Consider the following 26331-nt stretch of genomic DNA (forward strand, 5'->3'; position numbering starts at 1 on the left):
ATGATATAGACATCAGATTGTGTTGTTGTTAGTATAAGAATATGTGTTAATAATGTTATTATTATCACATAGCTCTAGATTAGCTGATTAAGACAGCTCCTAGAAAGAAATTTTAAGTCCATGAGGTTGAAACTTTAGATCTATCTAGGGTGCTTGTTCTTTTATACAGGCCTTTGAAACACTTTTGCTTTCTCTTTTCCCGTGAATGTCTGCTACTTTCTGAAGTTCCCCCTTACATCTAGCTTCACTATGGAACCATTCTAACTTCTGTCTGTCCTGAGGTATGAGGCATGGGGCATGTCCCGAGTCCTTGCTGCTTCACCGTCCATTAGCTCACATTTGCAATGGTTTTGGGGACATGCTTACAACAAGGCTGCACTGTCTGCCCCTGCATCCGTCAAAGGGGCTCACAGCACTAATTTGTCTGGATAAATGTTTCTCTCCTACCTTTGCTGCCCTATAAACATTCTTCTTAAAAAGAAGCATCTTAGCAGGGAGTAGAGGGCTCTTGTATTCAAGCACAAGATACTTTAGATTGTTTTGTAGCTTTTGTTGACTCCACAGCTAAATTCTATGCTCTCTGAATTTAAGAACCCTATTTCATTTAATTCACACACACACACACCGTTATACATACAAAAGCTATCAATAAATGCACAGGCAAGAGAAGCAGTGTTTCAGAAGACATGACTGCTGTCAGAAGAGCCCAGCTTTAGCTCCTAAAGTTAGAATTTACTTGGTTCCTCTGTTTTCCAATACTTGTGTTACGTTTGAGTAAATATAACATGCAATTTCACTGTATATTAGGAAGTATTTTCCAAATTTAAAATTCAGTCATATATTGAATATTTTGTACTTGATTGCATTTTAATGGAAATACAGTCACTTATTTGATGTCTGTTCTGATTCTGATTTTTACATTTCAGGGTCAGTTAAAGTGATCTTTATCCAGATGGTAAATGACATTTGAAGATGACATTTAAAGATGTCATTTAGCTGCTCTTCTGACATTTTCCATTTTATACTTATATATTTTACTTAATGGAGCCATCCATATTCAGCATGACAACTCAGAAGCGCTTAAAATTAAAAATTCAAAGTGTTCTATATTCATCTTCTGGCTAGCTCAGTTATTTCTAATTTGTCTAGCCCATCAATCATAGTGGTAAATAAAATTACGTACATTATTTTTTCTTTCCTTCACAAAGTAAGCATTCTTACATTGGCCAAGAGCCTTGAATAATAGTAGAAATAATTAGACAACCCAACTGATTATTGCATTCAAGTGCATAATGAGTGACTAATATGTTGGTATGTGATTATATCCACTGCCTCCTTGCACATGGAAAAAGGGTTTTCATAGAACTTTATGAAACGGTAGCCATCTGTTTGTATTTAGGAGGATCTGTTATATGGAAAGTATTGTCCTTCAAGGATAAAATGCAATTATCAAATTCATTGACTTAGAGATAAGGCTAAATTAGAATAATTATGTTCTACAGTGATTCAGAAGATAAATTTTTAAAAAGTTTTAAAGACATTTTTAATTCTACTAGTGTTAACTTTGAGTTTTGTTTTTTGTTTTTTAATACATAGCAAACAGCTTTAATACAACCAGTTAGCGTTTGGTTGACTTCACATAGGAACGCAGAATGAAATTTTTGAGTCAAAGTTTTTTCTTCTCATATTATATGTATTTTTTCCATTAGCTTCTGGCATTTGTTTTGCAGTGGAGAAGCGTGTGATTGGTCTGACTTTGAGTCCTTTGTATATCAAATTATTTTCTCTCTGCATGTTTATTTTTCTTTACCCTTTGTATAAATCAGTGTCCTTCAGTAGGAAGTAAAATTCACCCTAGATGGCTCAAATGAATAGGATTATTCACAGTGGTGTAGGTAGGATTAAGGGAACAAACTCTTAATTTGAGCTGATGAGGCATTCAGAGAAGACTAGCAAGAACACTTGGAAGCCATCAATACCTCTAGAGATGAGGACATTGCTGAGGAAATAGTGTTACAGGGGCCAGTGAAAGCTGGAACTGTGGAGAGGATCCACCTAGTGGGAGCTGTCATCTGGAGGGGTCTTATCTACTACTAAGATGTGGTGTTGAAAAAAGTGAGGGAGCAAGGAGAATCCCCCTGAACTCTCTCTCTTCCTGCCCTCTATCCCTCAGCATTTCTGCCAGTGCCTTCAATTGGCCAAACCCAAATAGAAGGTAATTGATAGGGGAGGGAGCCTGAGTAAAATGGTCTGCAAAGGTCAACTTCTCAAAGTACAGAGCAGGGCAGAGAAGGGGCAAGAATGAATCTGGACAGCTGAAGGAGAATAACCAGTTTAAAAACACTGCCAGGGCATATATCTAGGTGATGGTCTTTGTAATATACCCAAAATGTATAGACCCTTTAATTGGAAAATTAACATCTATTTATTATTTCAGAGGAACTTTCTTGTAGTCTAGGCTTGATAATCACATATGCTCTATTTTTTCCCTAGGATTTTCTTCACTTTGTACTTCTTATACCTATTTTTCTCATCCTTTCACCTTTTTTATCCTTTTCACCTGTGTTGGATGATTTCTCAAGTTTGTTCTTAATATCACTGAGTTAATTGCTGTGTTCGTCACGTCATGCTCTTTAAAGATTCCAGTGCAAAATTTAATTTTTGCATTGAATTTTAGTGTCCTTTGTGAATTTTCTTATTCCCAACAGTTCCCTATTTCAGAGATTAATCTCTTCTATGACGTTCTATTTTTGGTTCATAGAGGCCATATTTATTATCTTATTAAGAGTAAGATTATTAAGAATTTATTATCATATTAAGCAGTTTTCAAAGCTGCTTTCTGTACTTTGAAAAATATTTCAAAATAATATTCAGACCTTTTTTTTGTTTTTTTCCTTTCTTTTTACCTGAACTTTTTTCTTTTCTTTTCTTTTCTTTCTTTCTTTCTTTCTTTTTGGCCATGCCGCATGGCTTCCAGTATCTTAGTTCCCCACCAGGGATGGAACCCAGGCCCATAGCAGTGAAAGCACTGAGTCTTAACCACTGGACCGCCAGGGAATTCCCTGAATAGTTGTTTAAAATTGACCCAATACATTTTATTTTAACAGCTTTATTAAGGTGTAATTTACATATCATAAATTCGCTTGTTTTAAGTGTACAATTTAATGTTTTTTAGTAAATGTGCAGAATTGTGCAACCATCTCCTTAATCAATTTTTGAATATTTCTATCACTGCACAGAGATTCCTAGTGGCCATTTGCAGTCACCTTCTCTTCTCACCCCTGACCTCAGTCGAGCACTAATACGTTTTCTACATCTATAGCTTTGTATTTTCTGAATATTTCATATAATTGTAATCATACCATATGTGGCCTTTTGCATCTGGCTCCTTTCACTTAGCCTAATGTTTTGATTTGTTTTATTTTTTATTAAAGTATAGTTTATTTACAATGTGTTAGTTTCTGCTGTACAGCAAAGTGATTCAGTTATACATATATATACATATTCTTTTCCATTGTGGTTTATTACAGGATATTGAATATAGTTCCCTGTGCAATACAGTAGGACCTTGTTTATCTATAGTAGTTTGTATCTGCTAATCCCAAACTCCTAATTTATCCCTCCTCCACCCCTTTTCTCTTTGGTAACCCTAAGTCTGTTTCTGTTTCTTAAATAGTTCATTTGTGTCATATTTTATATTCCACATATAAGTGATATCATATGGCATTTGTCTTTGTCTTTCTGACTTACTTCACATAGTATGCTAATCTCTAGGTCCATCCATGTTGCTGCAAATTAGCCTAATGTTTTTGAGCTTGATTCTTGTTGTAGCGTGTATCAATACTTCATTCCTTTTTATTTCCAAATAATACTCAATTGTGTGTGTGTGTGTGTGTGTGTGTGTGTGTATATATATATACATCACATTGTTGACCCATTCATTAGTTGATGGACATTGGATTTTTTTCCATTTTTATTAATAATGCTGCTGTGAGCCTTCACATATAAGTTTTTGTGTGGACCTGTGTTTCAATATCTTTAAATAGATATCTAAGAGTAGAATTTATGGGTCATACGATGTATTTATGTTTAACTTTTTAAAGAAGCTGCCAAACTTCTTTTCAAAGTGTCTGTACCAACCACTTTACATTCTCACCAGCAATGGAGGAGGGTTCCAATTTATCAACATCCTTGTCAACACTTATTACCTACCTTTTTTATTATAGCTATTTTATTGAACGTTGAGCGGGATACCTTTGTGGTTTAAATTTGTGTTTCCCCAATGATGCTGAACATCTTTTCATGTGCTTATTTTCCATTCATATATCTTTTGTGCAATGTCTATTCAGTTTTCTGCTTATTTTGAATTGGATTATTAGTCTACATATTCTTCAGTTCGAATTTAAGCTCTTTATATATTCTGGATACAAGCCTTTTATCAGATGTATGATTTGCAATGTTTTCTTCTGTGGATTGTCTTCACTTTTTTAATGGTGCTTTTTAAAATGCAAAAGTTTTACATTTTGATGAAGTCCGATTTATAAAAGTATTTTCTTTTATCACTTGTGCTTTTGGTGTCACATCTAAGACATCTTCACCTAACCCACCGAAAAATCATTCTGTTTTTTTTTTTTTTTCTAAGAGTTTCCTAGTTTTAGAAATTACACTCAGGTCTACGATCAGTTTTGAATTAACTTATGTGTACGGTGTGAGTTAGGTTTCTAAATTCATCTTTTTGCATGTGGAGTTCCAGTTGCCCCAGCACCATTTGGGGAAAAGACTATCCTTTCCCTATTGAAGTGTCTTTGTCCAATGCACTTTCGTCCCTTTTTCTAATTTTTGTTTCTTTTTAGAAACTGTTATCATTGAATGTCAGATTTTCTTTTTAAATTCAATCTTGGCTCAAGACACTCACTGTGTAACTTTTTCTTAGTCCCCCTTGGTGCCTGTTCTCAGATCCAAAGCTGTGGTGCAACTTGATATGCACAACTCCAACCCAATTTCTGTTGGCTAGTAGACATTCATCTTTTTGGCCTATTCTGAAAGAACATAGGAAAGTCTACTACTGCAGCACTCAGGCACACTGACCATGAGGAGAATTTGAATCTTAGAAACATTTGAAGCAGCTTGTAGTTGTTCTTTTCCTACTTTAGTATAAGAAAAACAATAAACCCCAATATAGGTGCCCCCAAGGCTTTTCTGTCTATGCTTCTACCCATGATGCCCTGGATAAGGAAAGAGTATATCTCTTGATTCATTGCACAATTAATTATCTAACTCCTTCCCTACTTGGTTCCTACTTGTTTTGGAGTTTTAATAACCAGAGAGCTGCTGATCGCAAAGGGGCCAGGCCATTTCTCCAGATACATGGTAAAGTAGAGCTTGTGCAATATTTTTGCATGTATTGGGGAAAGTAGGGATGTAGAAGTGTTGGCTGCCTAGTTGTTTGGGGTTTTTTTAATAACTTTATTGAGGTATGTTTTATATATCGTATAGTTCAGTCGTCCCCAACCTTTTTGGCACCAGGGGCCAGTTTCGTGGAAGACAATTTTTCCATGGACCAGGGTAGGGGGGGATGGTTTGGGGATGATTCAAGCACATTACATTTATTGTGCACTTTATTTCTATTATTATTACCTTGTAATATATAATGAAATAATTATATAACTCATCATAATGCAGAATCAGTGGGAACCCTGAGCTTGTTTTCCTGCAACTAGATGGTCCCATCTGGGGCTGATGCGAGACAGTGACACCCAAAGCGTGTTGCTTATGTCCAGTCTACTCCGTAAGATGCAGCTTCATTGTCACTTGCCACTCACTGTTAGGGCTTTGATATGAGTCTGCAAACAGCTGATTTATTATGGTCTCTGTGCAGTCAAACCTCTCTGCTAATGATAACCTGTATTTGCATCTGCTCCCCAGTGCTAGCGTCACTGCCTCAGCTCCACCTCAGATCATCAGGCATTAGATTCTCTTAAGGAGCGTGCAACCTAGATCCCTCGCATGCACAGTTTGCAGTAGGGTTCGCGCCCCTATGAGAATCTAATGCCCCCACTGATCTGACAGGAGGTGGAGCTCAGGCAGAAATGCAAGCAATGGGGAGCGGCTGTAAATACAGGTGAAGCTTCGCTCACTCGTCTGCTGCCCACCTCCTGCTGTGCAGCCCGGTTCCTAACAGGCTACAGACCTGTATCAGTCTGTGGCCCGGGTATTGGGGACCCCTGATATAGTTAACCCGTTACAGCTGTACAATTCAATGTTTTTTTCTTTAGCAAATTTTCCAAGTTGTACAATTATTACAATAAATCGTGTTAGAACAGTTAGAACAGTTTTATCGGTGTTAGAACAGTTTTCGGTGTTAGAACAGTTTTATCACCTCGGTAAGATCCCACATGCCCATTTACTGTTAATCCCCAACCACTAAACTACCTTCTATATCTATTGATTTCCCTTTTCTAGACATTTCACATAAACGAAATCATACAGTGTATGATTTCTGCCTGGCTTCTTTCACTTAACATAATGTTTTTGAGGCTCCTCTGTGTCATATCATGTATCAGTAGTTCATTTTTTATTGCTGAATAGTATTCTATTACATGGATACTACACTTTGTGTATCTACTCATCAGTAGGTGGACATCTAGGTTGTTCCCATTTGAGCTATTATGAATAATGCTTAACATTATTCTTGTGCAAGTCCTTGGTGAATATAAGTTTTCATTTTTCTTGGATATATACTTAAGAGTGGAATTGCTGAGCCATATGGCAAATTTGTGTTCAACTTTTAAGAAACAGGGATGTCTAGTCCTGGTTCATTTGCAGCTCCAATTCTTTTGTTTCAGACCGTAAAGACTACATATAAGATACAGTATTTCTTTGTTGAATTCCACTGATGCTATCACTGAAGGAAAATTTTCTCAGATTCTGACAAATGCTTGACCATTAATCTTAGTTTCCAGTCTTACTGCATGTACATTTTAATCTTTGCCTTCAAGTATATTTTAACAGGAAGAAAGAGATAGCTTCGTGTCATGTTATCCCAAATTCTTTTAATTAGAGTAACAATGTGAACAGGGTAGATTTTCTTTAAAAAATAATAAGTTAGGAAATGAATCTGGTTCATCTGTGATTACTTTCCATAACTTCCTTAATATATGGAATATTTTCTTCCTATTCCGGTGATAGCTCGTGCTCTATGTTCATGCATGTATCTTCCAGGTACTTATTTATTATTTATAAAGGGACTAATGTATGTGTAGCTGTTAAGTTGCTCTCCTGTCTAAAGAAGATGTGTGTGAATATGTGTGCATTCTTTAACATTGTATTAAGGAATTAAGTAAATTTATTTAGCCTAAAATATGGTACTTGTTTTTGTTCAAATTAAAATTTCAGAAATTTAGTGATTTTCCATTTATTCCAAAGTAACTTTGAAATGAGCTGATTTGATCAAAAACAGTACACTTCCAAAGGATATCAAGATATCCCTTAATATAAAGTAAAATAAGATTATAACTTATTTCAGTGAGCGTGTGTTCTCATATCTCTAATAGACTTCAAACTATGTGTTTGGTATATGGATAGAGGTTACAGAGATTCTGACTATCTTTGTGTTTTAGAATTCACTGAGCAATTTTTAAGATGTGTAGAAATTCTTTCCAGGACCTAAAACACATACATGTGTACACATGCGCATACTCTCACATGGTCCGATGCATACACACACATATTTACATATGCATGTATGCACATAGACATACACTCATACTCACTTGCTCTATGAATGTGCGTATATACATGCAAACAAAATACAGTCTGTGGATGTATTATTTGCTTTTAAAAGTTTGGATTTAGTTCTTTGTGCTTTTAAATATACTCTGTGAATTTTTTTAAAACCAATTACTTCTGCCTCTACTTTCTCTATCTTTAAAAATGGTAAAAGGCCAATTTCCCAGGAATAAGTTGATTATCATTGAATTAAACCATGGAAACAAGATTTTTTTCCAATCTATTTAAGAGTTGTGGAGAAAATAGTCTATGATTATACTTTATTCATGATTTTTACTTGATGCATGTATTGAGGTTACAGAGATTTTGATTGGCATGCTGTATTTATAAATGTTTTCATGTTATTTCAACTACATGTCTAGTACATACCTATTATACTCTAATAAAAGAATATGTAGGCAGAATCTTCTTGTAGCAATCAAGAAAAATACAGGCAAGGACAGAACAAAAAAAAATTGTTAGCATACTAGACCAGTAAACCCAAATTAATAATGAAATTTAATATGAATAAATGTGATGTCTTACAATTTAATTTTTTTAAATTTACAAAAATACAAAAAGGAGAGAAATATATTCATAGCTATTTACACAAAATAGGCTTAGGGAGTTAAGCTGACTGTAAGCTAGACATGAAACCATGTCACATGATGAATGCTTAAAAGTACTGGGTATTATATACAGTACTGGGTATTATATACAGATGTGATCACTCCCTTCTAAATGAAAGGATTTAATATAGAAGATAAAGTAGATTTATTCTTTGAATCACTTTAAGTGATTTCTACTTTAAGTGGATTTGAGATGAAAATAAAGACATCTTATCCATTAGAGCCATTTGTAAAGGGATTGTATTGCCTGCCTCCTATTGAAGCAAGCTCCTGGAAGAGCACAGGCAGGGTCTAGGTGGTATAGAAAGCATTCCTGTAAGGTACTGAATGGAAGATTGAGTTTCCTGGGCTCCTTCCACATATGTGACCTTAGCAGTCCAGAGCAGAGTTTGATCATTCTGCTGTCACTCAGGGGTCAAACAGGTTATATGAATGAGTGAGGCTATCTGTGTTGAGTGATGGGGCTAAGTGGATATTGTGTATGTCTCAGTAGTCAGTTCCAATCTAAGGTTGCCACGCCATAATCAGGACCCAACTTTACCAGGTCTTCCAGTTTTTCAACTGAAACTAGAAATCTTAATTTTTAAAATGTAAACTGTCCACATTTTAAAATTTAGCAACTAATTCCAAAATTTTTAAAGCACAATTATGGGCTATCACTTTTTAACTTAGTTTAGGAATTATCCCAGAAACTTGCTTCTACTCCCCCGCCTCCGAAGTGCATTTTGGGAATTACTGAATACTCTGACCTTTGAAATTTTATCACGAAATATCTAAATGTGTGACTGTGTAAAGAATAATTTTAAAGCACCTGTAATACCCACCCCTTAGCATCCTGTCATCTTTAATGGCACTTCAAACCTATTTCTTACAAGATTCTAAAGTTGATACAAAAATGATGTTAATATCACTGCATTAATTAAGTAGAAGCTGGTCGATACACAATATAAAAACTGGACAAATCATTATTTTAATGTACAAATGCTGGCCGCGATTGTTTTCTTTGCCTTATTATAGAGAAAAGCCATAAGAAACTGCTTTCACTGCCCAGCCATAATTTTCTAAATGCATTAATTTCTAAATGCATTTTAATTACTAAACGCAGTGGTGCTTAGAACTCAATTCATTAACTAGAGCAAATTAGAAGGGAATGTAAATCTCCGCATTTGCCGATGACATCCATCGCTTAGTAAGCATACATTTACTGTGGATCAAGTATGTAAGACATAAAATAATTTTTTAATGATTATTACTTCAAAAGTCATTAACCAGGCTCTCAGGTTTAAAAAAAATAGTCTCAACTGAGAAAGTTTCCAGTCCTGTGTCTATTCATTTGTGTGGGACTTTCTGAGGCCTTTTCAGGATTTACCTATCCAAGTGTAATATGTGATATGAATATCAGAGAAGCACTCTTATCATGTTGCCTTTGCTTTTTTAAAGCAAGGTGGTCTTGTTTGGGGATCAGTTTATTATTGATAATTTGGAAGACCTTCTAACAACCTACACCCTACTCCAATAGAGGATTTCTAAAATGATGTAAGAGATTCTTGTATCAGAAACTCTCTCACCAGTAGCCTTGAACCCTTTGAATATCTTCAAGTAGCTTAGAGAATACAGAGACTAATTCTGTCTAAGGAACAGGAGGTGTTTGGTCGTATAGTATAAGGCACACAATGGAAGGCACACAATGGAAGGCAGGGAATTATTAGGTCCAAACCTAACTTTTAAAAGGGATGTTTTTTACAAAGATTTTATAAGCCCCAACTATTATAGTATTATCTCCAGTTTCCTCCCAATTTCATTTCCTCTAGTTCTATAGCAACCACATCCCATTAATGGGAGAAACCTTCATTTTTTTCCCTTCTGACATCACATGGTCCTTCAGACCTTTTGGATTTTCTGGAGTTAAGTTCAGTATTTTGCTTTTCAAGTTTCTGGCTTACCTAAATTTCACTGTACTAATTATGGAAAATGAGTTCCAATCTAACAACATTTAAGCACTAGTAACAAGTAATATTCTAGGAAGAGAGCAGAAGAGATCTAAAATAATGACTGGCACCAAAGAACGACTTTTAAAAAGGAAAGACACTATGCAACTCTAGAGCCATTCAAAGCCATGTGGCCCTGAGGAGATAATCCTGACTCCCACATAGGCAAAAGTTCTAATGTTTTCTCTTTCATTGGTGGTTTGGTTTGATAGCATGCTCTACAGAATCCACACATTAATATTCTTTAGCAATAAAGAATTTATACAACTCTCTATTCAGTCTGACCTCTGCTGTGGATATCTACATCAGCACAAAGGGAGAAGGCTGAAGGAGCCAAGAAAAGGAAAATTCATAGGATTCTTTTATTTTAAAAAAAACCCTTTAAATAACAAAGAATATGATTCCAGCTATTTCAATTTGGCATTGGTTCGAAGTAGAGCAGAAATCTAGCTTTTCCAGCTTTTAAAAGTGTTTACTTAGGCATTCACTGTAGGTAAGAAAAAATAAGTTTTGAAGCCTCATAACTCAGAAGGGGCCTGGGCTTATGGGACAGAAGGAGAAGATAACCTTCTGGCAGAAGAGGGTTGATTTATTCTTGCAGATGTGGGTCTCCACCTCCATGACACACACTCTGTATGCCAGATACACCTCTCCGTGTGTGACATGTACCTCTGTGATAATATTCAGAAGGGGATCCCCATCCTCCCCAAGAATGAAAAATGCAGTTTTTAAAATAAATACTAATACTAATAAATATTAGTATTTTCTGGGAACAAATCCCAGATTTAAACTGTTGATTAATTTTCTTCCCCAAATCTTCCAAAGTTGTTTCTTGGAATAGATTTATTAATGACAGCTTTCTTTTCCTCTCTTCTCTATAATATTCTTTTCTAAATTCTGGCCTTTTAAACTAACAATCAGTAGGAGTTTGGGAAATCTAGTCCTTAAAATGCAATTGAGAATTTTCTCAATACAGCTTTCTTTGAATTTTTTATGTTTCAACTCTGTAAATTGACTTAATTAGGAAGTTTTGTAAAATTATTTTTCTTCCCTTGCCTAAGAAAACTATAGAAACAAAAGGCCAAATAAAATTGACAGATATAAATTAGAAACCTAGATCAAGGGAAGCACTGTAAAGATGTATACATCACTTCTGAAAAGGGAAGAATAAAAGCTAAGTTCAAATAGTAGTATTTCAAAAATGTGCTGAGCCAGACCCTGTATTAAGCTTGACTGTTAGGATGAACTTTATTAGCATTTAACTTGTATCACGCCTTTGGTGCTAATTAAACACCTTCTTCTATTAAAAGAAGTATCTTAAGAGAAGCATCTACTTTTTAGAACTGAAAGGTAAGCTTTTGTGATAACTTATTTAAAGCTCAGTTTTATTAAAAAAATATTTTATGGAATCAAAATATTGACAAAAGTAGGGGAAAAATAAAAACAAAGAAAGTACATTGATTTTCTTTTTTTCCTGTTTTTTGATCCTCCCTTCAGCTCTTCTACTAGCCTTTTATGTATGTCTTTTGTTTTTCTGGGATTTGAATAAAGGATTTTTTTGAATAAATATCAACTGAATATTTTTCAAACTCAATGATGAAAAATATTTGGTAAATGTAATAGCTGTTTATGTGCAACAAACTATCACAAAACTTAGTGGCATTAAACTATCATTTATTTGCCTAATTCTTTTGCCCTCTGTATGGATTATTCTGGTCTCAGTTGGGTCCCCGAATATATTTGTGGTCAGCTGACAGTCAGTTGGGAAGCTCTGCTTCTGGGAGTTGGCTGGCTGCTGGCTAGGACAATGGGAATAACTAGGCCATGTGACTCTTTTCATCAAGCAGGCTATCCCAGACTTGTCACACGGGGCAGCATGTTTCCAAGAGGGAATGAGCAGAAATCTGCACAATCTCTTGAGGATAGAGTCAGAACTAGCATGTCATCTTTCCTACCACATTTTACTCCTACTGTATTTTATTGGTCAAAGCAGGTCAGAAGGCCAGCCCAGTTTGAAGAGGTGCAGAAAAAGACTCTGCCTCTTAATGGGGCACATTGTAAATGGACTATTTACTGGGAGGGGAAAAATACAGCCAGTTTTGTAAACAGTTTTACTGTGGAAAGCCATTATCACTAATAAAGTCTTAAGTCTAATGTATAAGAGACACTGGTAGGAACCCAAAGGTTAGGTTCCTTTATGCCCATAATTTCCAGATTATGTTTTGTAAATCCTTGGTGAATTATATTACATGGAAAGTAACTTAGTTCACATAAGAATTATCACATTGATGTTTCTCCAAGGCTAGGGAAAGTGAAAGAGTATGGAGAGTCATTGACTTGGTTCCTTCCACGACTGAGAGCTAAGAAGAGGTCACTTAAGAATGCACTTTGGTGTAGAGTGTCTTGATCCGGGCTTGAGGGCAGGAAGAGAAGCAGAGACTCTGTAGACTTCCAGGGCCAGGGGCAGAAGAGAAACTGTTGTAGAGGTGCTGATGAGAAGAAGCCACAAAGGCAGATAGGCCATCAAAGAGTGTTGGTACCAAATATCCTTTACAAAATGATTTTGAGACCTAGAATCTTAATTTGTCGCGCTGGGAAAGTGAATCTGTAAAAATCAAAAAAAGTATTAGAACAGAACAAAGGTGTATCATATGTCCCATTTTAAATACTTTTCAGCTCATACATTTTTTACTCTTTTTTTGTTGAAAAGGTTGAGACACTTTGTTTTTCTAAGCTTTAAATGGAACTTTTAAAATGGACTTATTTGTTTGTTTTAACCTACCAATTTCTTGGATTAGGATGCTTCAAAAACAAAGCTACGTAAAAAATAAGGTCGAAGTAGCTGTTTTCTCATTCAACTGACATTGTCTGAGCAACTACTTTGTGCCAGGTATATTTCTAAGAGCCAGAGCTATCACAGAACATTACAAAGGCCCTGCATGGGTGGAACTCACATCCCAGAATGAGACAGACATGAAACAGATACACACGTCAGAGGGTGAGAGGAGGTCTGGAGAAAAATAAAGCGGAGTTAGGAAGACAAGGAATGTGTGGAGAAGAGAGTAGAGGAGGTATTTTATAGGGGCTTCCCTGTTTTTTTATACCAAGTGGTCTGGGAAGGCCTCTCTAATTAGGGACCCTGAATGAGCTATGGGAGTGGGTGGTGAGAGTGTATGAAGGAAGAGTGTTGCAGGCAGAGGAAAGGCCCGACCTGGAGCATGCTTGGCATGTTTGAGGAACCACAGGGATGTTGGTGACACTGGAGCCGGGAAAGCAGAGGAGGAGTGAGGTGGGGATGAGGTTGGAGAGCTTGTTTGGGGTGGGGGGCAGGGCTGACCACATAGCGCAGGGTTGTGGTTTAGAGCCAGCTGTACATTTTACTCACTGTGGGAGCTTGAAAGAAATTCCTGAGCCCAACCCCAGAATCTGTTGAAATTTGTCTGGGTTGAAGCCTGGTCATGTCTTTTTAAAATGTTACCAGGACAAATCCAGTGTGTAGTCAAGGTCTCCTGTGCCTTAGTAAAGCATGGCTCTGACTGAGCGAGCTGGAAAACCACTGGAAGATTTGCCAGAGAAGAGTAACAAGACCTGATCATCCTAGCATGCCTCCTTCACCCACATTCCCTTTGCTTCTCAAGATCATGTCTTGTATAAAGCTTGGGACCCTGCCTCATACGTTGAGGGGAGAGAGTGGAGAATGTGGTTGTGGGCAAGATCTCTGGGTGCTCTTACCTGCCCCTCCTCTGCCAGGTGTCAAGGATGTAACACACAAGGCAAGGAGGAGGACTTCTAGGGACAAGAGCCTCTCCTGTTCCCTTTCAAACTGGGTTGCTATAACAAAATCCCACTGACTGGTTGGCTTATAAACAACAGAAATTTATTTCTCACAGTTTGGGAAGTCCCAGCTCAGCATGCCAGCATGGCCAAGTGAGAGCCCTCTTCCAGGTCACAAACTTGTATACTTATATGGCAGAAGAGGCTCAAGAGCTCCGTGGGGTCTCTTTTAAAAGGGCGCTAATCCCATTGTTGAGGGCTCCACTCTCATGATCTCAGCACCTCCCGAAGGTCCTACCTCCTGTTACCACCATCTTAGGCATTAGGATTTCAACATATGAACTTTGAGGAGACACAAACATTCAGACGGTAGCAGAGCCAGAGTTCCTGGCTCTTTCAGTTTTCCTCCAGCCTTCAGTCAGAAATCCCCATGCGTCACTTCCAATGTCACCCTGAAGTCACAAGCATTCACAGGATGACTGTGAGAACCAGTGAGTGTATATGTCACTTCTGCTGACTTCTCTGTTGACAATAGAAAAATACATTGCTCATGTGTAATATATGTAAACTAGTGCCTCAAACCCATGCAGCTATGATGTAATAGCATACAGAAGGATATGCCCAGAAATAATATAACCCTCTACTTTACTTCTTTTGGAGTAGCAGTGGGATGTAATTGTTCAGAGCAAAAGCTGTGAAGCTGGATAACTTACATCCTGGCTCGAACACTTGCTAGCTAAGTGGTTTATCCTTTGTGTGCTTTGGATAATGGTGGCAAACTCCTAAGACTGGTAAGATGAAATGAATGGATACATATTAAGTACTTAGGGAAGTACACGGCACACATTTAGTGCTCCATAAACCCTATATTAATACAGTTATAGTTTCCTACTTGATTTAATCACCGTACAAATGGATCCCTCTTTAATTTTATTAAAAACATAGGAGATTTTTGTACAAATAATATGTATAAAAATAACATTTTAGACAGGTTCTTCTCTGTTGTTGAATTGCTAAAAACACAAAGAGATCACATATTAAGAAGTGTACCAAATTTTAATCGAGGAAGAAAGTCAGTCTCAAAACATTTTAGAACACAAATCCAATTTATATAATTGCTGTGCAAACAATTTTTGGTAAAACTTTCTAATTCCTGGCCTTCACGTGGATAAAAAGAGCAGCAGTCTCTTTTGGATAGCTGAGGATGGGAATGCAAAGGATTAAGATGTGGACAAGACATGTTTTCAACATATTTATCTAGAGAGCCACCTGAAGCGCCTACTTTGAGAACAAAGATGAAAATGTGAGACTTAGTTCTAGCCTCCTAAACTGGTCCCCTTATAGAGGTTCCTAGATTTAGTGCATGAATGTGGGATGGTATGATTGGGGGGGCGGTGACAAAATGTTATCCTCATGGGAAAGAGAGACTGTTTAGACTTACCTTATTTCTCCAGCTTTCTCTTCCCAAATGAATCTCTCATCCTTGTTTCATTGGGGTCAGAAAGTTAATAAAAACTTACAGGAATACGAAAAGATGATTAAATATTTATTGAAAATTTAAATGTGATACCTAAAGGTACAGGTAGTCCTGGGGGTTCCTTAAAGGCAATATATTTTTATTTAGGGGGAAACCTTCTCTCAGAGCTTTATTTGAGTTTGACCCACCACTTAAGTGATGTTTAAATAAAAGTAAAATAGAAAATGCCTCTTAAGAAAGGATGGCCTAGTTTCAGCATTTCTCCTGTATTAATTTAGAGGACTCATTTTTACATTGCCCACAGGATAAAATCTAAATTTCTCATCTCCACAAGCTGACCTCAGTCCCTGAAGCATCTTCTTCTATCTCGTCTCTATAGTGTCTCTGTCTCCATTCATCTGTAAGCCATGCTTCTTCGTCCACACCTTTGCCCTTGCTGTTGACTTGGTTTTATTTCTGTTGAAATGTTGCACGTCCTTCAAAGGTCAGCGCTCTTGGGTGATTTTCTCTGATTTCCCCACATCTGGAACCATAGCTGTTTCTTTGCTCTCTCAATCGTTTGTTTGTTCTTTATTCATAAATGCAGTTAATTCTGTCTACTCTTTTAACTAATTATCTGCATTCTTTTTACCATCATAAACAGTTATCTCTTTGGGAGGAGAGTAAAATATTTCTCATATTTGTATAACCATACTGTACCGTATATATGCCAGAACTCAACAAATATATGTGGAATGAATGAAAAACAACCCCCCCCCCAAAAGTTCTCAGAACCAGAGCACACTTTCCCTCATTTCACTTACATGTCATCCCTTTACCTCATGGTCATTTGGACTGCAACCTTTGTGTCTTTGTATTTCTTCTATGGCAATCTGATTATGGATACTCCTTTAATAATAACTTAATAATTAAATTTAACTAATCTAATAATGTAATTTAATCATTATGATTTAATTATTTAATTCTAATTAATTGGATAATTAAATTTAGTAAATTAATAATTTAGTAATTAAACCTCTTAATACTTCTAATTGACCTTAGGACAATAATTTGACTTGATGAGGTAAAAATCCAAACTTTATTCAATGTCCTTCAAGATCTGATAGTAAATCCCATGTCACCCTCTCCTCACACTTTGTTACAGCCATCCCAAATTTCTTTGTGTTCCAGAAATGGTCTTTCTACATGGAATGCTTTGTTCTTCCCTTCGCCCTCCTCTCCATCTTTAGCTGGGTTAGTCCTCGTCTACCAGATTCAAGATAAGCTGTTACTTCTTTCTGGAAATCATCTCTAGTTCCCCATACCATCTCCAGCCCTAGACTGGATTAAGCCTTTCTTCTTTGTGATCTAGTAAATAATAAGGATCAGAAAGCCTTGGGTCAAGATCTGACTTTGCTACTTACCAAGCAGTGACTTTAGACCAATGCTTCTCACAGTTTATCATGCATCAGAATCACCTGGAGAGCTGGTCAAATTGTGGCTCACTAGGCCCCATCTCCAGAGTTTCTGATTCAGTAGTTCTGGGATGGGTCCCAAGAATTTGCATGTATCACAAGTTACCAAGTGACACTGATGATGTTGTTCTGGGGATCATACTTTGAGAACCACTGATTTAAATAATCTAGTTAACCTCTCTAAGCTTTAGTGTTACCATCTGCAAAAGGAGCCTAAAGGGGTGTTTTAAGAATTAGTTGGGGTAATGTATATAAAGTGTTTGACATGAATTAGTCCTCAATCAATGCCAGTTAATATTGCTTCTGCATTATCATTGCTTTCATCGCACTGTATTAAATTGCCCACTGAAGTGACCATTTGCCAAGTAAATCAGGAACCTCATAATGAGCAGAGACTGTGCTGTTTTTATTATGGTACCTTATGAAGTGCATTAGTAGGTGCTAAATAAACATATAATGGAGTAAATTCAAAGTAAGAGCATTCCATAAATATTTAACAAAATAAACTTAGGTGATTCTTTGTAGGTAGCCCCTATACAGAATGTTCCAGGATTCCCTAGTTCAGCTCTCACTATATTCTTGGTTTTCTTGAGACTGTTTTTGCTGCTTGGTTCCTAAATCACTTTTGGTTATGGTGAATCAGTCCCCACAGCTTCTGTTTCTAAGAAAATTATACAAGCAACATGGAGAATGTCTGTGAACTAGAAATAAATAACCACGTAGACTATTCATTTGGCTCTGTAGTTTCCTTTTTATGCTGAATGAAAGCAGTTGCAGCACGAACGTATGCCAGCCTTTAACACTGGAACTGGGTTAGAAATTAACATGTGAAGAATTTAATTTGCAGTTCTTGGCAAATTCATGAAGCCTGCTCTTCAGAGAAACCGTGCCTCCTTTTCCTGTCAGCCTGTACCGCCGTCCTCCTCTTTGACCTCAGAATCTCATATTTCATATTCACTCATTAGTTCAGCAAATATTGTTTTCAACGTCTGCTGTGTGGCAGCTCTTACTCTCATGGTGGTGATGCTACACTAGGACAAAGTCGCTTCTTTACAGAACCTAAAGCACGGCATTTGCCAACTTGTACTTTGTTTGCATCCCTGTCTCCCACGCTAAATTGTGAGCTTACTAATGGTAGGTGCATTATTTAATTGTGTATCCAGCTCAGTATTTGGTACATGGTAGATACTCATACATACAGTTACTGTTCATACAGAGGAACTTTATTTTAACGGTGGTGAGAAATGGAACTGAGCACCAGAGATCAATACTGCTGGTCCATGAAAGGATTTGACACTAGATGTGTATTTTTTGACCTACAAAGTGTTATTTGTTTGAATTTCAATTAGAGCCAGCCAATAAAATGGGGGAGATTTTACATAAAAATCCAGATCTCCGGCTTCTTTTGAAAAAGCCTACATTCCTAATTCCCTCTCAGCTGGCTCCTTTAGATGGAGCATGCCATCTCCATTTTACTGTAACCCCTACTATTCCCTACTGTATTACATGTGTGTGGAAGAGTGTATATGAACATGTGTATCATGTTTGTCTACATGCATATGTGGTGAGGAAATTCTTCGAATTCTACATAAATCCACTGAAAGTTTGTCTTTATAAGCTTATAACAACCTAAGTCCAACTGCAAATAATACCGTATTCCTTTCTTTTCTTTAATGATGTAGAATGCTAACAAGGATTTCTTTCATTTGAATAATATAATATATTGAGTTATCGATCTAAATTTTCTCCAAATTGCTTTTCTGCGTTTTTATAGTAGGTTTCCTGTATTTCTCAAATCACCTTGACAATTGCCAGCTACTCTTCTATTGTGATATGTATCCCCATCCAAAGTAAAATATATCTAAATCTATCTGGTTTGGTTTTTTTTTCCCTCCCTTATGGCTATTAAACTAACACTTTTCATTTGGCTTGGTTTTATCGTAGGAAATTAGAATACTTAAAAATATAAAATTGAATTAAAATTGTAGTTTACCAAACTAAATCTACTCATGCTTTATTTCAGCTATCTTTAAAGAGAAGAGGAAGCAAAGATTTGCCAAAATCTGAAAAGAAGGCTCAACAGACTCCCACAGAGGTATGTGGAAATAAAATTTCAGCTAGTACATCAGACATCTCTAAATGTATATAATAATAAGCTACATCTATAAGTAGACATAGTAACCAGATACACTCATGTAAAACAGAGTTAAATTATGCATATCAATTATGTAGCTGTAGATGCAGGAGACAATATAAAGATTCAGTATCTTTTCTTTAAAGCTAGCCCTAACATCCCTGTTGTTATTGCTTTTGCATTGTAAGCACACAGCAGAATGTCATTAGTACTTTATGTGTTGCTACACTTAAGAACTGTACCCATGGTGCTGATCTTGTTCACTCATAATTAATAAGGACAATAAAATAGCTATTCCTATAGTATCAGGAGAGAGTAAAGAAAGGAATGTTGTCGGAAGGGTGGCAGAGGGGAGAGAGAGACTCCTGATGGCTTTGGAGAGTCCTAGAATGAAGTAGTTCTCTCTACCAATGACTGGGGAAGCAAAAGAAAGGAAATTAAGGAATAAAAATAAAACTTAAAACATGTCTTCAACATGGGCTTGTTAAGAGACTTAGAAACACAGCCACAGTAAAGACTAGGTCTACTTTTAGGGTGAGCAGAGGTGCTGGTGGATGTAATAAAGGAGATTTTAAAACAGAAGAGGAAATATTTAGGGACAGCTATGATATCATGGCTCGTTAAAAATATTTGGCTAGGGCTTCCCTGGTGGCGCAGTGGTTGAGAGTCCGCCTGCCGATGCAGGGGACACGGGTTCGTGCCCCGGTCCGGGAAGATTCCACATGCTGCAGAGCGTCTGGGCCCGTGAGCCATGGCCGCTGAGCCTGCGCGTACGGAGCCTGTGCTCCGCAACGGGAGAGGCCACAACAGTGAGAGGCCCACGTACCGCAAAAAAAAAAAAAATACTTGGCTAGATATTGATTTTTAAATGTTGGGATCTATAGGACTGTAGCATATGTACTTTTTTTTATTCTTACAAGGGGTTTTCTCATTAGATAATAATTTTAACTAAAGCAATACTTAAATATTCAAAATTTGAAAAAGTTGATCTCACTCATTTTTTTAAAAGCAAAGCATATTAATTGTTCATTTTCCTTTCCCTCCTCTCCCTGCTCTGTCCTTGGTTAATTTTTCCCCTGGTGCTGGACATGAACATTTATAGACCTCAGCAGTTCTAGAATCCCAGAGTCTCCTACCAAAGTCGTCTCCTTTTTGCACCTTTCCCATCATCCCCTTAATAAGTTCATATATGCTCTGTCACCACAACTCTCCCACTGTGTCTTTGCCATAATTTTATGCATCAGTTCTCTTCCCCACCTCACTGAGGGAGAGGTGCTATATGCTCCCTGTTCTAAAAATCTTAAGTCAGCTTTAATCAACAGTTTATTTTTTTTAACTCATGTTTGTCCTATTCTTATACTTCCCATGGTAAAGCTTATTTATTTTTTTCAACAACATTCTCTAATCCAGGAATTCTTAACTGTTTGTTCCTGGCTCTGTGGACCCCCACTCCATGTGTACAGGGGCACTTTTCTGCCAAAGACATATGCAGCTTTCATCAACTTCTCAGTGGGACCTGGGGCCTTAAAGCAGTCAAGACATGCTGCAATCCACCAGTTTTTATTTCATGCACATAAATGTCCTGGGAAATTTACAAGGACGCTATTATGGCCTTTGAAGTCCCTGCTATCATTTTCAATTCATTTATTTTCAGAGGTTATTACCTGTCTTTTTTCAAAAACCCACCCCAGAAGATTGATTGGACTGTCTCAGATGGGAGATCTCAATTATAAAATAGTCCATAGTTGATTCTATTGCTCAGTCAAGGTTGAGGACCATTGAGTCACATACTTACGTTAGGGCAAGCATCCTATATTGTTGTAATTCATATTTACATATTCATCTCCCGTGCTTAGCCAGGGCATACTGTAGGCAGGGGCCATCTTATCCAGCTTGCACTCATCAGTGTCTAGTGTCTGGCACTCTGCAGCGGGATCAATATGCACTTTTGAATACTCCCATGTCCCCCTTTTCTAGATGAGCCATATGAAATTGCCAATGCTGTTGTTCTGACCTGCACGAATGGCAATTTCATATGGTTCAACCTGCTATTATTTATATAGCTTTTTATTTCATTTTGTTCAGTTTCTTCTGTGTATTCCTCACATGTTCCTCCAGCAGCACAGTGACTTTATATACTGAGAAATGGTATTGCATAGCAGTTAAAAACAGTAACTTTAGGGTCAGGTTGCCTACATGGAACTCTCTGCCACATACCAGCTGCATGGCCTTAGACAAGCTGTTTCCTCATCCTTAAAATGGGGTCATAATAGAGAGTTGTACAGATTAAATGAGTTAGTATATGTAATTTATCAGAGTGCAACTTAGCTTCCAGTAGTGGCTAGGTTAAAGCCAAGCTCAGTTCACTTCTTTGGGCCCTCATCATCTTTATGTTCCCCTTCCTCTTCCGTCATCTGTATCTTCTCAAGACTGAGTCTTTAACATACACAAAAATAAGAGACAGCTTGCTTCACATCTCAAAGCTTTGTTATGTTTCTTGACTGGCATTCACTGTGAAAACAGGAGCAAGCGTTTCTGATCAGTTACATTTCAACCAGGCACTTTCCATACAATCTCTGATTTTAATGATTTCACATTTATATATGGGATTTCCCTGCCCAGTTCCAAACGGAACCTACAATAGTTAGGTTATAGGATGAGGATGCAAGGCACATTGGCATACAGGATTCTTAAACCTTGGTCATTGCAGAAACTACCATACGTGGTATCTTGAAAAGACTTCTCTTAAAATAAATAAAATAATCATCATGCCCATCATTCTCCTTCCTTCTTTATCATGACTTTGTTACATGCAATATAGGTCCAACTCTTAAAATACTTTTCATGTTTTCATCCCTTTGGGCAGGAGAGCTTACACATACACAAATCAAATATCCTCCTCTTTTATATTTGCTTCACATAGTCCAGCGAAGTGTTATTCTGTTCCAGTCTGTGATTTATATCACATCCATTGCCATTTTGGTTAGATTCAAAGTGCAGTATTATAACATTTTTTCTTCTTACTAGCAAATAAAGGCCTTGCCTTGCGATCAAGGACTTTGATAGAACATGCAGCCCAGCTAGCTTCCCAGTCTCACCTGCTCTTACTTCCCAACAGAGCCGAGTCTAGATAAAAGCATATTTGATATGCATATTGTTGGTCAACTTTCTATTCAAACATTATTTCTAATTCTGGCTTTAGCGACCTTTGACTCTCCTGCTCTGTGCTCCAACTTTTAATCATTTCTTCTCAGTCTCCCTTTCTTTTTTTCTCCTCTTTGATTGCCTCTGAAGCCATTGCAATAGCTTCAATCATCACCTCTATGCATCTCATCCTCATGTCCTCCCCTCTGGGCCTGAGCTGTCCTCTAGGTCCAGCGCTGTAATCTTGGTAACCTTGGGCCTGAGATTCCACATGCCTGTTGATAGATGTTTCCACTGGGTATCCCTCCACCGACACACCTCAAAGGCAGCATTTTAATGTACTTAAATCCATATTCTTCCCATAAAACTTGATCCTCTTTGTTCAGTCTCTGTCCCTATTATTGGCAACACATCCATCAAGACACCCAAGCTCAAAACATTGGGGTTATCTTTGACTCTTCTGCTGATGTGATGTTAGACATTGTAATACGTCCTTGGTTTCATCCTCACAGAATTAGTTCAGGGACCCGAACACATAGTCTCTTGCAGGGCAGCTTCTTTCTTTGCTTGTGAAACCGATTCTCACATCGAATCTATCTGTGACATATATTCTTATCCTTTTTCACTATGCTCCTGGAGTTCTCTCAGTTCTCTGTGCTTCTCTCTTTTCTTCTAAACTCCTTCTAAAGGGAAGCATACAAGCCAGCACATCTGATTTTGTTATTTTACCTCATTGCCCTACTTTTTTCCTCTCATGCATCTTTTCATGCAACATGTGCAGTGGAAAAAATATGATTTTTGGAATCAGTCTGAATACAGATGTGCTCTGTCACATTAATTTGCCCTCTACCATGTAGCTGCCTTATCTGCAAAGTAGACATAGTATATCATCTTCCTCGTGGGGCTCATGTGAGGATATAATGATATAAGGAATGTGATATTCAGGCTCTGCACACTCAGCAACTCTCATACTAATTCTTATTAGTGGATGGGAGCATAGGAGTCCCCGTCTAATTCTTATTAGTGGATGGGAGCATAGGAGCCCAGTGCCCTGCTCTCCATCTCTTCTCTCGCAAAAGCTCTGGGCCACATTTATTGAGCATCTCTGGCAGGAGCTCATTATTCTCCTCACCTTCACCATCAGTGGTTGCTACTTTTTTACCAGAATTCATCTCAAACACAGCTGACTCAGTGCTGGAAAAGAAAGGCATTTTTATTCCTTCCCATTTTTTAAAATGAGGAAACCAAAGTCCACAGAAGTTACATGGTATGCCCAAAGTGCATACTTAAAAGAGAGTTTTGGGAAATATGTCCTTGGATATAATAACGTGTTTTTATATTAGCTCTCTGAGAAAGAGTTGATTTCCATTTTTCTGTTTGTAGTTTTCCATTTAGTTAATGATTAGGGTTTGAAGGTTGTCCTAAGAATATGTGAGAAGAACTTCTACAGGGTCTACGCCATCATCCTTTTACCAGGCAGAACCAGTTCTATCCATTTCAGACTGATGGAAATAAATCCAATTTTAAAAGTGATCTAGATGGAACACTTACCAATTTCTTCTTGGATGGACCGTTCCAGTGTTAAACTTTCCCTACTTTAAAGCCCTTTAAAAACAATTCTCCCTTGAATAAAGATGGGGGACAAATTACTTGCTGTATGGCCGAGTGATCATGTACCAAACTAAGCTTTAGTGTCAGAACCGAATTCCAGTTTCTTCTTTGTCCTTTGCCACTTATGAGCTATGTAACCTTGAACAAGCTATCGAACAGCTTTAAACCAGGAATTTTAATACCTACTCATAAGCTTACTCTGCACGTTAAATTAGGTCATACGTGTGAAGAACTTTACAGTATCTGGCTGAGAGTCAGAGCTCAATAAATGGCAGTGAGTACATATTAAGCCACATGCTCCTTCCAGGGAAGAGGTTTCATATTTACTACAGTCAGGGGAACTCAAACCATGAGAAAAACAAAACAAACAAAATGAACATTGTTGAAAATGACAGCCAAACAGTTGTATGCAGTGAGAACGTATAATTCTCTGAATAGTGATGACCACACTTTTTCTTTTTATATTCCCTTCTCTTTTGGTTTCCAGGATGTAATATTGTCCTAGTCTTTTCTCTGCCAAAGAATTTAAATGATTTGGAAAAAATGTACAGCATCTACTTCTCTGTCTCTCTGTCTCATTAAATCTTATTTACAAGAAAAAGGAGTTATTTTTGCAGGTGTCCCTTTTTGCTTGTTTTATTTACATAAAAATGATCTCCTGTCCGCTTCCCTTTTTTTTTTCCCCAAATGAGGAGGACAATGAAGATCTGAAATGCCAGCTGCAGTTCGTGAAGGAAGAAGCTGCTTTGATGAGAAAGAAAATGGCCAAGATTGATAAAGAAAAGGACAGATTCGAACACGAGCTCCAGAAGTACAGATCCTTTTATGGGGATCTGGACAGTCCTTTGCCTAAAGGAGAAGCCGGGGGGCCTCCCAGCACCAGAGAGGCTGAGCTCAAGCTGCGGCTGAGGCTGGTGGAGGAAGAAGCCAACATCCTCGGCAGAAAAATCGTCGAACTGGAGGTGGAGAACAGAGGCCTGAAGGCGGAACTGGATGACCTGAAGGGCGACGACTTTAACGGCTCGGCCAACCCCCTCCTGCGGGAGCAGAGCGAATCCCTGTCGGAGCTGCGGCAGCACCTGCAGCTGGTGGAAGACGAGACGGAGCTGCTGCGGAGGAACGTGGCCGACCTGGAGGAGCAGAACAAGCGCATCACGGCGGAGCTCAACAAGTACAAGTACAAGTCGGGCGGCCACGAGAGCGCGCGGCACCACGACAGCGCCAAGACCGAGGCCCTGCAGGAGGAGCTGAAGGCGGCTCGCCTGCAGATCAACGAGCTCAGCGGCAAGGTCATGCAGCTGCAGTACGAGAACCGCGTGCTCATGTCCAACATGCAGCGCTACGACCTGGCCTCGCACCTGGGTATCCGCGGCAGCCCCCGCGACAGCGACGCCGAGAGCGATGCGGGCAAGAAGGAGAGCGACGACGACTCGCGGCCGCCACACCGCAAGCGCGAAGGGCCCATCGGCGGCGAGAGCGACTCGGAGGAGGTGCGCAACATCCGCTGCCTCACGCCCACCCGCTCCTTCTACCCCGCGCCCGGGCCCTGGCCCAAGAGCTTCTCAGACCGGCAGCAGATGAAGGACATCCGCTCGGAGGCCGAGCGCCTGGGCAAGACCATCGACCGGCTTATCGCTGACACCAGCACCATCATCACCGAGGCGCGCATCTACGTGGCCAATGGGGACCTGTTCGGACTGATGGACGAGGAGGACGATGGCAGCCGCATCCGCGAGCACGAGCTGCTCTACCGCATCAACGCGCAGATGAAGGCCTTCCGCAAGGAGCTGCAGACCTTCATCGACCGCCTCGAGGTGCCCAAGTCCACGGACGACGCCGGCGCCGAGGAGCCCATATCCGTGAGTCAGGTACAGTTCTGCCTATTGCGAGCCACGGCGATGGCGAGGCCGGTCCGCGGAGCCGCGGTCCCTGGAGGGGCGACTCCGCGCACCGACCTCCAAGCCCCGCTTTAGGGAAGTCCCAGCTCAGAGCCTCTCTGGGCTTGGAAGCCCCATGGCGCACTTGTTCTTTTACACTGTCCTTCTTCAGGCCTGAGGTTTTCGTAATCCAATCACTTAGCAACTATTCTCCCTCTGTTTTGCCTAAAAGGGAAATTTACCCGCCTCCCCCTCTCTCCACCCCCCACCCCCAGTTTTTGTGTAAAGATGAAAGGATTTCTAAAATATATGATTATTGAAGGTCGACATTTTCAATATTACTCTACTGATTCTAATAGATTGAGCTGCAAGAAGATTCCGAATAGAAATCTTCAATTGCTCATCTGTGGTTTTCAAGCCGAGATTCAAATTAAGCTTAAAATATTTTCAAATCACTAAATGATCAGGATTGATGC

At 38.5% G+C, this 26331-nt stretch overlaps 1 protein-coding gene across 1 annotated transcript in view; it reads left to right on the forward strand.

Moving 5' to 3' along the window:
* The window catches only part of MTCL3 (MTCL family member 3), a 47657-nt gene that overhangs the window by 14867 nt on the left and 6459 nt on the right, over positions 1-26331 (forward strand). Inside the window, exons 5-6 of the mRNA XM_067702168.1 lie at positions 19113-19184; positions 24671-25846. Coding sequence (XP_067558269.1) covers positions 19113-19184; positions 24671-25846 — 1248 coding nt within the window. The remainder of the gene's footprint in view (positions 1-19112; positions 19185-24670; positions 25847-26331) is intronic.

The sequence above is a fragment of the Pseudorca crassidens genome, chromosome 13 (assembly GCF_039906515.1).
Source record: "Pseudorca crassidens isolate mPseCra1 chromosome 13, mPseCra1.hap1, whole genome shotgun sequence".
NCBI classification, from domain to species: domain Eukaryota; kingdom Metazoa; phylum Chordata; class Mammalia; order Artiodactyla; family Delphinidae; genus Pseudorca; species Pseudorca crassidens.